A 14,219-nucleotide genomic window follows, 5' to 3' on the forward strand; every position below is an offset into this window, starting at 1 on the left:
AACTTCTTCTACTAACCTATAAATGTATTCACTCTGCTGCTCCCCAGTATCTCTCCACACTCGTCCTTCCCTACACCCCTTCCCGTGCACTCCGCTCCATGGATAAATCCTTCTTATCTGTTCCCTTCTCCAGTACTGCCAACTCCAGACTTCGCGCCTTCTGTCTCGCTGCACCCTACGCCTGGAATAAACTTCCTGAGCCCGTACGTCTTGCCCCATCCTTGGCCACCTTTAAATCTAGACTGAAAGCCCACCTCTTTAACATTGCTTTTGACTAGTAACCACTCGCCTCCACCTACCCTCCTCTCTTCCTTCCCGTTCACATTAATTGATTTGATTTGCTTACTTTATTTATTTTTTGTCTATTAGATTGTAAGCTCTTTGAGCAGGGACTGTCTTTCTTCTATGTTTGTGCAGCGCTGTGTATGCCTTGTAGCGCTATAGAAATGCTAAATAGTAGTAGTAGTAGTAGCTTCCAGCAGTGGCCAATCGAGGTTACAAGTAACCTGGCAGAAAAACAAATTAGTAGCACCATTCCACGCTACCAATCTCGGGGCAAGTAGCGGCTTCCCCAATGTCCATCTCAATAGCAGGTTATGGACTTTTCCTCCGGGAACTTGTCCAACCCTTTTTTAAACCCAGATACACTAATTGCAGTTAGCACATCTTCTGGCATCGAGTTCCACAGCTTAACTATTCTTTGCGTAAAAAATATTTCCTCCTATTGGTTTTAAAAAGCATTTCCATGCAATTTCATTGAGTGTTCCCTGGTCTTTGTATTTTTGAATGACAGAAAAACAATTCACCTCCACCGGTTCCACTCCAATCAGGATTTTGTAGACCTCAGTCATATCCCACCCACCACCATTAGAAGTCTCTTTTCAAAGCTAAAGAGCCCTAACCTCTTTAGCCTTTCCTCATACAGGAGCAGTTCCATCCCCTCTATCATTTTGGTTGCTCGTTTGAACATTTTCTAATTCCACTACATCTTTTAAGAGATACGGCAACCACAATTGAACACAATGAGGCCATAACATGGAGCAATACAGACACATTATAAAATTTTTGGTCTTATTTTGCATCCCTCTCCAAATAATTCCTAGCATCCTGTTTGCTTTTTTGGCTGCCACCGCACAATGGGCAGGAGATTTCAGCGTATTGTCTACAATGACACCTACGTCTTTTTCTTGAGTGCTGACTCCTAAATTGGACCCTAGCATTAGATAACTATGATTCGGATTATTCTTCCCAATGTGCATCACTTTGCATTTGACTGCATTAAATTTCATCTGCCATTTGGATGCCCAGCTTTCCAGTTTCCTAAGGTCTTCCTGTAATTCTTCACAATCCACATGTGTTTTGCCAACTTTGAATAGTTTCGTGTCATCCGCAAATTTAATCACCTCACTCGTCCTTCCGATTTCCAGATCATTTATAAATATGTTAACTAGAACTGGTCCTTGTAAAGACCCCTGCGGCACTCCACTATTCACCCTCCTCCATTGAGAAAAATGGCCATTTAATCCTACTCTCTGTTTTCTGTCCAATAACCAGTTCCTAATCCAGAACAGAATACTGTCTCCTATGCCATGGGTTTTTTTTAATTTTCTCTATAAAGAAAGGATGTATTTTCCTTAACAAAGGTGCATGAGAATCAGGATTTCCTCAACTCAAATAGCTAACACTTAAAAGTGATTCCCAAACCTCGGTTCCATGAGCACGAACTGAGTGTGTGCGGGAGTACAACGGTGGCTGAAGCATGTCACTGATTTCCTCACTGCTCAGGCAGCATGGCTAAACTAAATCAAAGGTAGGCCCCTCCAAAGTAATATGAGGTAGTTGGGGTGGTGTAGCAGGGGAAGGAATATTCTGAGGAAGTGGTGTGCTGGGAGGGAGGAAAGAGAAAGGGAAGCGTACTGGACCCAGGGGTGGAGAGGGAACAGAAAGACCCAAGACACTAAACTACTGAGTAGGGCAGGAGGGAAGAAAGATGATATTTGGGGGGAGGGGGTGTTCCTTGACATATGAAAAAATATTTTAGGGGTTCCACCATTGCAAAAAGTTTGGGAATCATCAACTTTAATATTAGTTTGCCAGGACACTGGCACAAACATATGCAAAGTGTGATACATAGTAACATAGTAGATGACGGCAGAAAAAGACTTGCATGGTCCATCTAGTCTGCCCAAGATAAACTCATATCTTGAATTTGTACCTGTCTTTTTCAGGGCACAGACCGTATAAGTCTGCCCAGCAGTATTTCCCGCCTCCCAACCACCAGTCCCGTCTCCCATCACCGGCTCTGGTACAGACCGTATAAGTCTGCCCTCCCCTATCCTAGCCTCCCAACCACCAACCCCTCTTCCCCCCACCTGCTCCGCCACCCAATTTCAGCTAAGCTTCTGAGGATCCATTCCTGCTGCAGAGGATTCCTTTATGCATATCCCACACGTTTGAATTCCGTTACCGTTTTCATCTCCACCACCTCCCGCGGGAGGGCATTCCAAGCATCCACCACCCTCTCCGTGAAAAAATACTTCCTGACATCTTTTTTGAGTCTGCCCCCCTTCAATCTCATTTCATGTCCTCTCGTTCTACCGCCTTCCCATCTCCGGAAAAGATTTTTTTGCGGATTAATACCTTTCAAGTATTTGAACGTCTGTATCATATCACCCCTACGTGCAAAGCTGTTATTTACAGTGAACTGAAACTGCACTGGGGAACTCCTTTTCAAATCACTCTACAGCTTGCATTTCAGAGACCACAAAGATCCACTAAATTAAACAAAAAACACATACTAACATGAATTATAACATCTATTCACATTACATCAGAGCCTTAATTCTTTTCCCATATTATACTGATGCCATCAAGAATAAAGTTAGCAAATAAATCTTCTCTTAATGCAGTAAATAATCATTTTCATGCATAAACATAAAATATCTCAACAAGACAAACACACCGCCTTCAATTAAATGATAAATGACAGGCCACTTACCTAAAGAAACAACAGCTACACTTTCTGGTAGGAAATGCAGTCTGTATTTTATCAGTAAGTGCACCAATATGATGCATATAGCTGAAGAAAAAAATATATAGTTAACATCTCAGGTAAATAGTATAAAGGCCAGATTCACACATTGTTTATCACAAGCCTGATTTCATGCAATAGGACTTATTTATTAATAGCAGAAATTAACAGTGTTAGCATTGTATGGTAGGGCAAACTAGTAATCCTAGCCCTATTCTTGTTGAAAATGTCAGCAAACATAAAAAATGTAATCTTTTCTAGGAAATTGAAATAAGGCAAACTTTTTACTGAAGTTTAAAGATGCAAACATCATAATCACACTACAATTGAGGAAGTATATCAATGCCAACATTAAAGTATGTCAGATCATAGAATTACACATAATACACAGCATAATCAGAGTAAACAAGTGAAAAAGAGATATATGTATATATGCTGGAATTTAAAATCTCTGAAGAATTATTGTACTTCCTCTGGAAGCAATTGAGAGAAACCGGGAACATTTTCAGGTATTAGTGGGGTGGGAATATTAGATGAGGGAGATGGGGAAGGGTTAGCCAAGGTTTGGTTTGCATTTTGTTACTAGTGAATACGCTACTGTATTTTTTGATTATGCTATTCTTGCTATATCGTAAGCTACTCTGGGTCCTTTCCGGAGGACAATGGCATACACCGTATACAAGTAATGTCAATTTGAAACAGAAGAGATAAAACACAAATAGCTGAGATGCCCATAGAAATATAACGGGCGTCTCAGTGTTTAGCACCAGTTGATTTTTAGCACAAACTAAAAACACTAGCACATCTTAGTAAAAGGCCCCCTCAGTTTGCAATAAATTCCTCTTAAGAACTGCCCACCATCGATTTTCAAATAATTGCTAAAATTCTATTTACTTTTTTTTTTTAATCAACTGTGGCACAACTGGGGTGAAAATTTCAACCGACTGTCCACGTGGAGTTGTGTTTTCAAAGCACTATTATGTAACTTTGGTAAGTCTGAGTGCTTGGAAAATACATCTCCAACTCCTAACTCAGAACCCACCAATTTATAGCTGTAGTTTGGATTATTTTCCCCTCTGAACTTGTCCACATTAACGTTAATCTGCCATTTGGATACCTAGTCTTACAAGATCCTTCTGCAAATCCTTACAATACTCAGTCATTTAAATAACTCTGGAATAATTTTGTATCATCCACAAATTTAATCACTCCTATCTCCAAATCATTTACAAATGTTAGACAATGCAGGTCAGGGGGAGGATCCAAGATGGCGACACCTGAAGAGTCATGGCGCTCAGCGCCTCCCGACAGAGTTGATTTTCTTTGAATCTGTCAATACAGAAGCATTAAGAAAAAGTGAAGAATTACCCCAATGAGTTCTCTTCTGTATCCCAGAAACTCATGACGGAATTTGTGACCACTGGCACTGTAAATGTGGACGGGAAAGACAGAGCTGGAGATAAGGCAATCTTTCTGGTGTCAGATAGGAGTCTGTGCCCCGACTGCTGATCTCCTCCACCTGAACCACTAAAGCAGGAAGACGCTGGGAAATGGTACAGTTTGCTATTGGAAGCTTCTGTACCGGTGGAGACCCTAACCATCTGTGGGGCATCGGAGGTGAAATCTGAAACCGGTACAAAGAGAACAGAAGATCAAATCTCTCCCCCAGGAAATCTCTTGGCATTTGTGAGCCTGAATGTGGAGATATCAAGGGGCTCCTCCAGACAGGTGTGTGGGGAGATGTGGCAAACTGTGCTAGCCAAGCCAAATTATTCCTTCATGGTCTATCTGGTCTTCCGTAGTTCCCATGGAGAACGCTGTTCTTTGACAGTCACACAGATGGAGATGGTGGTTACTGAATTACATGAAAAAGTGCAGTCCCTTAAGAAATCTCAGGATAAACCAGAAAAGGATTTGATGCTGATCTCAGAAAAGGCTAATTTTTTTAAAAGATATAACACATGCAATATTGAAAAACACAACTGGAATTCACTCTCAGCTTAAAAAAATGTGAAAACTATGCAAGAAAGGTGAACTTATGCTTTTTGAATTTCCAGTATCATCGTTGCAATCACCAGCTGCTTTGTTTTAAGAAATACAGTATTTAATGGAAATTGAATCTATTCCACAAGAAGCTATCCTTCTGACTAAAAAGATCTACTATTTACCTTCCAAAAAGGGGTCCTCTAGAATACTAACTAATCCTGATTAATCTGAGGTATTAGAAGTGTCGCGTTCTCGAGGGCCTTGGCATTCTGTCAGGTCCTCGAGGCAGGACTGGAGTTCGTGAGCCATTGACCACTGCCGAGGAGCGGCAGGCAAGACCACCTCGGGACTGGAAACACAGAAGAGCAGTACTGGAACTCTGGACTGGAGTAGTACAAGGCAGGCAACTAGAACAGATGAGACAGGAACAGCTTCACCTGCACCTAGCCACCGTTCCTCCGGAGTTGAGCTCCGAAGTGCAGGCGGCCGGCAGGACTTGCAGGATAAGGAAGGAACTGAAGATCCAGAGGACCCACCCTGGGTCTGGGATACACGAGGGAGACCAGACTAGGAACTAAACACAGACAGTGTGCTGCTGCACAGCCACTAGCAAGACCCAGAAGACAGACCAAGGAACACAAGGCGTACAGAAGCCTAGCAGGAGCAAGGAATAGGTCAGCATACACACTAGGCAGAACGGGGATCCGGGAATACCCACAGGGTAAACCCTCTAGCTAGGTGGAGACGGGATACAGGAATAACCACCTAGGAAATACACACTAGCTAGACAGATACAGGATTCAGGATATACACTCAGGATATACAAGCTGGGTAGGCACACAGGCAAGGCAAGGCAGGACCTAGGGTAAAGAGAGCAAACCAGGAAGAACAGGCCAGGGGTCTTGGGCTGGCAGCAGAGCAAACAGAGTAACCAAGGGTCTTTGAGGCAGACAGGAGAACAGACAGAGTAAACCAGGACAAAGGCTTCACCCCAACCCAGGGTAAGCCAGGGACAGAGGCTTCACCCCAACACAGGATAAGCCAGGAACAGAGGCTTCACCCCAACACAGGGTAAGCCAGGAAGGACCCGCAGTCCACAGACAGAGGCTTCACCCCAACTCAGGGTAAGCCAGGAAGGACCGCAGTCCACAGACAGACAGTGGCAGGGAAGACCCCCCACGGAAGGACAACAGAGACACAGAAAGAAGCTGGGCTAGAACCCAGAGAGAGGCTAAGCAGTAGTGCAGCAGACACTTACTAACCTGACCTGGCCTGGCCTAAGAGCATAACACTTCATGCAAAGGCCCAGAATGCCAGCACAGCACTTCCTTATGAAGGCTCTCACTGATGAGGTCACCAGCAGCAGGACAGAAGCAGGAAGTACCTTGACCCCAAAGAGAGGCTTGACACACATAGGAAGTGAGCCCACAGGAAAGACAAGCAGGAGCCATCTTGGAAGCTGGCATAGAGCCGGTGGCAGCCATCTTAGATGCTGGCTCCCTAGAGAGACATAACCCACACAGGTGAGGTCTAGTGAAGCAATCAGGTTCATGCTGGAAGCAGCCAGCACACCAGGACAGAGACAAGACTAACACACAGACAGCAGCAAGCAGAGCTGCTGACCCCCAGAAAGAAGGTAAGGCTGAGGGTGGTCACGGCCACGGACGTGACAAGAAGATAGTTAAAATTAACACAAGCTTTGAAAGACTCTCAACTTGAAGGGAAACAGCACGACTTTGATAGGGACACTGACATTGGAACCAGATAAATCATGGCTACTTAAAATATTTGGGGAGTTTTTTTTCGGAATAAGGAGAAATTGTTTATGGGACAGAAAATTTGGGTCTTTCCAGATGTTTTCCCGGTGATGCAAACTAAGCGTAAACAATTTTTAGCTCTGCATCCCGAGGTTAAAGCTATAGGGGCTACTCTTATTTTTTTTGTTTTGTTACATTTGTACCCCGCACTTTCCCACTCATGGCAGGCTCAATGCGGCTTACATGGGGCAATGGAGGGTTAAGTGACTTGCCCAGAGTCACAAGGAGCTGCCTGTGCCTGAAGTGGGAATCGAACTCAGTTCCCCAGGACCAAAGTCCACCACCCTAACCACTAGGCCACTCCTCCACTCCTTACAAATGCTTAATAAAAAAAGATGGAGGTTAGACATATTTTCTATGATCCTAAACAGTTAAGAAGCTTCCTTAATGTAAAGAGTTCTCCGGGTGCTATGGTAGTTACTATTTCTAGGAAACTTCAAATTGTAGAAAATGCAGCAGCCAAGCTAATAGGAGAAAGAAGGTGGGATGAACAAACCATGCCATTCCTACTTAAACGCTACTGGCTTCCCTGCAAAGCAAGGATGGAGTTTAAACTCCGCACCATGGTCTTCAGATGACTTTATGAAATGGCTCCAACATATTTACAATGTTTCACAAATGTTTATAGACCCAGCTCACTCAGATCTCTAGCAGACATCAGACTGGTACTCCCGAATAAATAAGAATGTCAATTGAAAAAGACTTAACAAGATGCTGCTAGGGAGGGGTGCAGAACTGTGGAACTCATTACCTTTAAAGATCAGAATAACACACTATATGAGATTCCTCCGCCTACTGAAAACATGGCTTTTCCAAAAATATTACGGTCAATCAGTCCCCACCCAAGGACCTCAATAATATATACAAAACAGGTGGGGGACCCCAAACAAGAGTACCATGGTAAAGGAAAGATCATGTGGACAGGCTAGGGCGTTCAGACCACATGTAATCTATAGAGTATAAGAAACACATTCCATGAGACAATAAAACAACCCGCAGTAAATTATGTAAACAAGAACCATTTTTGATGTTTGCCTACAATGTCCAACATTATGCAAATAAGCCCCATTAATACTATGATTATTGCTAGCATTATGCTAAAAAATTATTCCACTCTATGCTATTGTTCTATTATTAACTGTTGTTCTTCTCTAAACTGCTATTTTTAGAAAGATTTGTACACTGCCTAGAACTCGAAGGTTAAGCGGACTATAAATGTCCACATTAAATTAAATTAATTCAGGTAACGATGAGACATTGTTAATTTTGGCTTAGGTGTCCATTTACTTTCATTACAGAAAGATTATTTTCCCTTTATTTTATTAAAAGATCATGTCCTTTGTGTTATTTCCCCCTTTATTGTAAGCTAACAAAGATTTATATTTCCTCTATTCTTGTTTCATTTTGTAAGATTATGTTGTTATAATCTATTTCAGGATTTCAAGTTACTTTATTGAATGTAAATTGAAAACTTTATAAAATTAAAAAATACATAAATAAAATAAAATAAAGCAGTGCTGTTCCCAGTAAAGACCCTTGAAGCACTCCACTAGTGACCCTTTTCCACGCAGACAACCAACCATTTAATCCTACTCTGTTTTCTCTTAGTCAGTTTGCAATCCACAAAAGATCACCTCCAATCTCGTGACTCTTTAATGTCCTACAAATTCTATATAAAATACTTATAAAAAATATATATATACTAGTAAAAAAGGCCCGTTTCTGACACAAATGAAACGGGCGCTAGCAAGGTTTTCCTCGGAGTGTGTATGTTTGGGAGAGTGTATGTGGGAGTGACTGTGTGAGAGTCAGAGTGAAAGTGTGAGTGTGTGTGTGTGAGAGAGAGAGTGAGTCTGGGTGTGAGTGTGTTTGTGAGAGTGTGTGTGTGAGAATGAGAGTGTGTGCAAGTGTGTATGTGAGACACAGTGTGAGAGTGTGTGTGAGACACAGATTCTCTGTGAGAGTGAGTGTATGAGACCAAGCGAGTGTGTGAGTGACTGTGTGGCACATAGAGAGTGAATGTGATACATTGTGAGACAGAGTGTGTGAGAGTGAGAGTCAGAAAGACATTGTATATGAGAGCGAGAGTGTGAGCCTTGCCCTCCCAATCCATGCCCATCTGTCCCCTGCCCCCTCCATTCATCCTTTTCCAGCAATTTCCCTCTCTCCCTGAGCCCTGCCATCTCAATCCATGCCCATCCATGCTTCTCTGTCCCCTGCCCCCTCCATTCATCCTTTTCCAGCAATTCCCCTCTCTCCCTGAACCCTGCCATCTCAATCCATGCCCATCCATGCTTCTCTGTCCCCTGCCCCCTCCATTCATCCTTTTCCAGCAATTCCCCTCTCTCCCTGAGCCCTGCCATCTCAATCCATGCCCATCCATGCTTCTCTGTCCCCTGCCCCCTCCATTCATCCTTTTTACAGTAATTCCCCTCTCACCCTGAGCCCTGCCATCTCAATCCATGCCCATCCATGCTTCTCTGTCCCCTGCCCCCTCCATTCATCCTTTTCCATCAATTCCTCTCTCACCCTGAGCCCTGCCATCTCAATCCATGCCCATCCATGCTTCTCTGTCCCCTGCCCCCTCCATTCATCCTTTTCCAGCAATTCCTCTCTCTCCCTGAGCCCTGCCATCTCAATCCATGCCCATCCATGCTTCTCTGTCCCCTGCCCCCTCCATTCATCCTTTTCCAGCAATTCCCCTCTCTCCCTGAGCCCTGCCATCTCAATCCATGCCCATCCATGCTTCTCTGTCCCCTGCCCCCTCCATTCATCCTTTTCCAGCAATTCCCCTCTCACCCTGAGCCCTGCCATCTCAATCCATGCCCATCCATGCTTCTCTGTCCCCTGCCCCCTCCATTCATCCTTTTCCAGCAATTCCCCTCTCACCCTGAGCCCTGCCATCTCAATCCATGCCCATCCATGCTTCTCTGTCCCCTGCCCCCTCCATTCATCCTTTTCCAGCAATTCCCCTCTCTCCCTGAGCCCTGCCATCTCAATCCATGCCCATCCATGCTTCTCTGTCCCCTGCCCCCTCCATTCATCCTTTTCCAGCAATTCCCCTCTCTCCCTTCCATGACCCCCCTCGCATCCATGCTCTTCTGTCTCCCATGTCCCAGCATGCCCCGCCCCCTTCTTCCCCCCCCCCTTCGCATCCTTGCTGTCGTTTCTCCTCTGCCCTCCCGCTCCCATTGTTCAACTGCCCACCCTCTTCTCTTCCCCCTACATCCCTTTTTTTTTTTTAAATTTACCTCCGTGGCGGCGGTTCCGGCAGCGCAGCGTCAGGGAAGGAGGCGGCGCTCCTGACGTCTAGCCTTCCCTTCGTTGTGTTCCGCCTTCTTCTGACGTCATCCTTGACGTCAGAAGAAGGCGGAACACAGCGAAGGGAAGGCTAGAGACGTCGGGAGCGCCGCCTCCTTCCCTGACGCTGCGTTTTGTTTTTTTTTGCGCCGTCAACGTCATGACGTTTGCCCTGGACGTCATGACATTTGACGCGAGGGCGGGGCAGAGACGGCTGGCAGCCTGGCTGGCTTCACACCACGAACGCCACGAACCCTAAGAAATGTTTGAGTGACTTCAGAACGTTGTCCTCATTAGAACGTTCACGGTGCATTTTATTATATTAGATATCTCACCTTTATCCAATCTAATAAACTGATAAGGCAAGACTTGCCTTTGTTGATCCATGCTGACTCACTCCCAAAAAGCTACACCTATCTATATAGTCAGTCATTTTTTTAGAATAGCTTAAACCATTTTGCCCATAGGTTCACCAATCAGGTTCTCATATCACCCTGGAACCCTTACTGAATCATTCCAAGCATCTATTTTTTAGCTGCTGCAGCATGCCCAGCTGTTGATTTTAATGTATCCTAAAAGCTCACTCCAGTTATTAGTAGTTTTTGTTGAAAAGACTACTAATAACTGGAGTGAGTGATAACTTCAGAGGTTGGGAAAACCAATGGGTCCCATAAATTACAAAAACAGATCAGGATCAAAGCTGGAGCGGGCTTCGATGATCTTCAGTAGTTGAGAATTAGGACCAATGCTGGGCAAACTTCTACAGTCTGTACTCAAAACTGGCTCGGAATGATGTAGGTGTTCTAAGTATACCAGTGTTTAATCATGAAGAAGTGGAACCCGTGCAGCGTACCAGATTAAACTTTGGCCACCTTATTGGGTAGACTGGATGGACCGTGCAGGTCTTTATCTGCCAACATTTACTACATTACTATGTAATAACCCCACAACCAGTCAGGTTTTCATGACATCCATGGTGAACACAGCAAGAGATAAGTCTCTATATATCAGGTCTTCCATGTATACAAACATCTCTCATACATATTTATCACAAAGCAACCCAATGACCTAAACACTCTTCAAATGTCATCATTAAACAACCAATCTTCTCGATATATGATTACTAAATGGTTCCAAATATCTTACAAACTTTATTAAAGAATCAATAACATATAAAATCATATAAATTACTTATCACAAGATAATACTCTGCAGATTGACTCTGGTAATCGGTAAATGCTAAATATCAATGTTCCCTTTTCCAGATGATTATCTTCTCAATTAGAACAAGTTCTTTCAAAATCTGAATGTGCACAAGTCCATACTCCAAAACAGTTCAAAATATAACCCGTTGTCCTTATTGATGTTAAAGCTCACCCAAAGTATCACCAAAGAATATCATAGCTCTCCTCGCAATCAGCTTTACTCCTGAAATCACTGCTGAGGATCTTTAAAGTGCATAATCTAAGTAGAATGTATGCAGCATTGGCACAGTCTCTACAGGACCCGTTTTGCTAAATTTATTTCTGACATTTATATCCCACATTATCCCAAACAAGTCCAAGCTCAATGTGGCTTGCAATAAACAGTATAGGATACATAACAAAGAATGACTAAGAAAGTAAATGGAGTAGCCTAGTAGTCAGTGCAGCAGATAGGTTCAATTCCCACTACAGCTCCATGTGACCTTGGGCAAGTCATAACCCTCCATTGCCCCAGGTACTAAAACTTAGATTGTGAGCCCTCTAGGGACAGAGAAAATACCCGCATATAATGTATACAGCACTGCCTATGTCTAGTAGAACTATAGAAATGATTAATAATAGTAGTAGTAGTAATTTGTTGTAAGAATCCAATTTTACAATACAGTATCATAAACATACTGGGATAAGCTTCGTCAGGAGTTCTTATTTTATATTATGTTGTATAATGGTTGGCGTTTATGTATTGTGATGTTGATGTTTTGTTAATCTCAGAAAGGTCTCCTGACGAAGCATATAGCGAAACAGGTCCATTAATAAGAACAACAAGAGTTATATTTTGAACTTTTTTGGTGTATGGACTTTTGCACATTCAGATTTTGAAAGAACTTGTTCCAATTGAGAAGATAATCATCTGGAAAAGAGACCATTGATATTTAGCATTTACCGATCACCAGAGTTCCCCTGACCAGGGCCAATCTGCAGAGTATTACCTTGTGATAAATAATTTATGTAATTGTGGGATAGATTTTATATGTTATTGATTATTTAATAAAGTTTGTAAGATATTTGGAACCATTTAGTCACCATAAATTAAGATGCATATTTATCACAGATATGCTGAAAATGCATCTGGCTTGGGAACTGGGCAGGTTTGTTGAAATTAGTGGCCATGCCTTGGGATAGGACTGCTCTGTGCACTACCGTCACAACCGGCGAAAAAGGAGGCGGGGGTTTAAAAATATCCACAGTGAGACATACATTTTTTTAAAAATCTCTGAATATAATTCTGCAAAACAAACAAACACATTGACACTAAAACTTCCACAATGAACAAGGTGAATATTTACCTAAAACAAGCAGGCTAAAAAATATGGACATGCCACTGGATTGCTCCTCTTGCTGAGCCTGGACTCCAGTCTGCACCGGAAGGATGGGCTTTCCAGGAGTGGAGGGCACAAGTTTTGTGGCCATGGCGAGGGTGGTGTGTAGGGTGAAATTTGAGTCTCCATGGGTGGCATTAGGAAACCTATGAAACATGAAATGATAAATACTGAATAAGGACCCTAAAAAAATGACAGAAACACAGGCCACCACAAAGAGAAAATATAAAACCATACTAACGCGCTCATATCCATTGATGTCAGAACAAGGCGAGCCACCCGGACTCTTCCGCACTGTCCCAAAAAAGCGCCGGCACCGCGGACAGCAACACTATAGCACTGATCTGCGAGACTGAGATTACAGCAGCACGGCCATGTGAGCGCTTTCCCCCAAATTTAAACTCCTTTTTTATTTATTTTTTTTCCACCTTCCTACCAGCTCGGTTCCCCTCCCCCCTCTGCATTTACGTCCCCCAAAAGTACCGGGGAAGAGGCATAAGCACTTCCGCACACGGGCATCGGCGAGGACACGTCACAGCCCACCAACCAACCACTGCTTCTAGTTCCGCAGTCGCGACTACTTCGCATTAAGCGCGTCAAAACAGAAAACGTCACGGACTCGGACTGTTGATCGTCCGCTACATCCGGTTCGTTGACACCATTATTGCGCATGCGCATATAGCGTCTCTCCCTCTCCAGTCACAGTGCTCAAAGGCGCAGGGTTTGTATCAATGAGGTTTAATAGACAGGAGGTGAAGTGACGTCAAAACGCTGAAACCGATTAGGGCAGTCTGAGTTTTCCCTTACCCGCGGTGCTGTCATCCCCTTATACGCCAAAGCGAGCAAACCTATCAGCTGCAGCCTGCTGCATTCACCTTGTCGTTCTTTATTGCTGGTAGCATTTTTATTTCATCTCACTTATATTTTCAAACATGCCAGCTTGTGCAGCTTACAGATGTACCCAGAGGAAGCATAAAAACGGGATAACTTTTCATAGAGTAGTAATTAGTTATAAATCTAAATCAATGGTCAGTTGGAGGGGCTGGTTACAGGGACACCCTAGCATGTGTTATATTCGTGCAGAGATTTTTTTTTCTCCTGGTAATGGGCCACTAAAACAGACATCATGCTATGAGAATCAGGTGTTTAACATTCAGAGTTTCTATTTATTCATTTACTAGTAAAAGAGGCCCATTTCTGACAAATGAAACGAGCGCTAGCAAGGTTCCACGCCCCCCTCCCCCTCCGAGTTCCATGCCCCCCTACCTCCCTCCTGCCTCTTTGAGTTCCAGGATCGCCCCTCCTCTTCGAGTTCCAGGACCGTTCCCCCCCACCATCTAATTGAAACAGCTTTAGACTTGTTACAGATGGACCAACAATTAAAAAAAAATGACAATGTGGATGCAGCAGCTCATAGGTTTGCTTGCTTTGTTTTGAGTAAACGGGTATGACAGCTTTGCTGGGAAGGAGAAAGTCAGACCGTCCTACTTGGCTTCATTGC

General features: G+C 43.6%; 1 protein-coding gene across 1 annotated transcript in view; it reads right to left on the bottom strand.

The window, feature by feature from the left end:
- The window catches only part of SLC9A8 (solute carrier family 9 member A8), a 179,895-nt gene extending 166,573 nt beyond the window's left edge, over positions 1-13,322 (bottom strand). The window contains exons 1-3 of the mRNA XM_030212977.1: positions 12,960-13,322; positions 12,686-12,864; positions 2,999-3,079 (exon numbers count right to left, since the gene is read on the bottom strand). Coding sequence (XP_030068837.1) covers positions 2,999-3,079; positions 12,686-12,864; positions 12,960-12,973 — 274 coding nt within the window. The 5' untranslated portion in view covers positions 12,974-13,322. The remainder of the gene's footprint in view (positions 1-2,998; positions 3,080-12,685; positions 12,865-12,959) is intronic.
- Positions 13,323-14,219: the final 897 nt, after the last annotated feature.

Source organism: Microcaecilia unicolor, chromosome 8 (genome assembly GCF_901765095.1).
Source record: "Microcaecilia unicolor chromosome 8, aMicUni1.1, whole genome shotgun sequence".
NCBI lineage: Eukaryota > Metazoa > Chordata > Amphibia > Gymnophiona > Siphonopidae > Microcaecilia > Microcaecilia unicolor.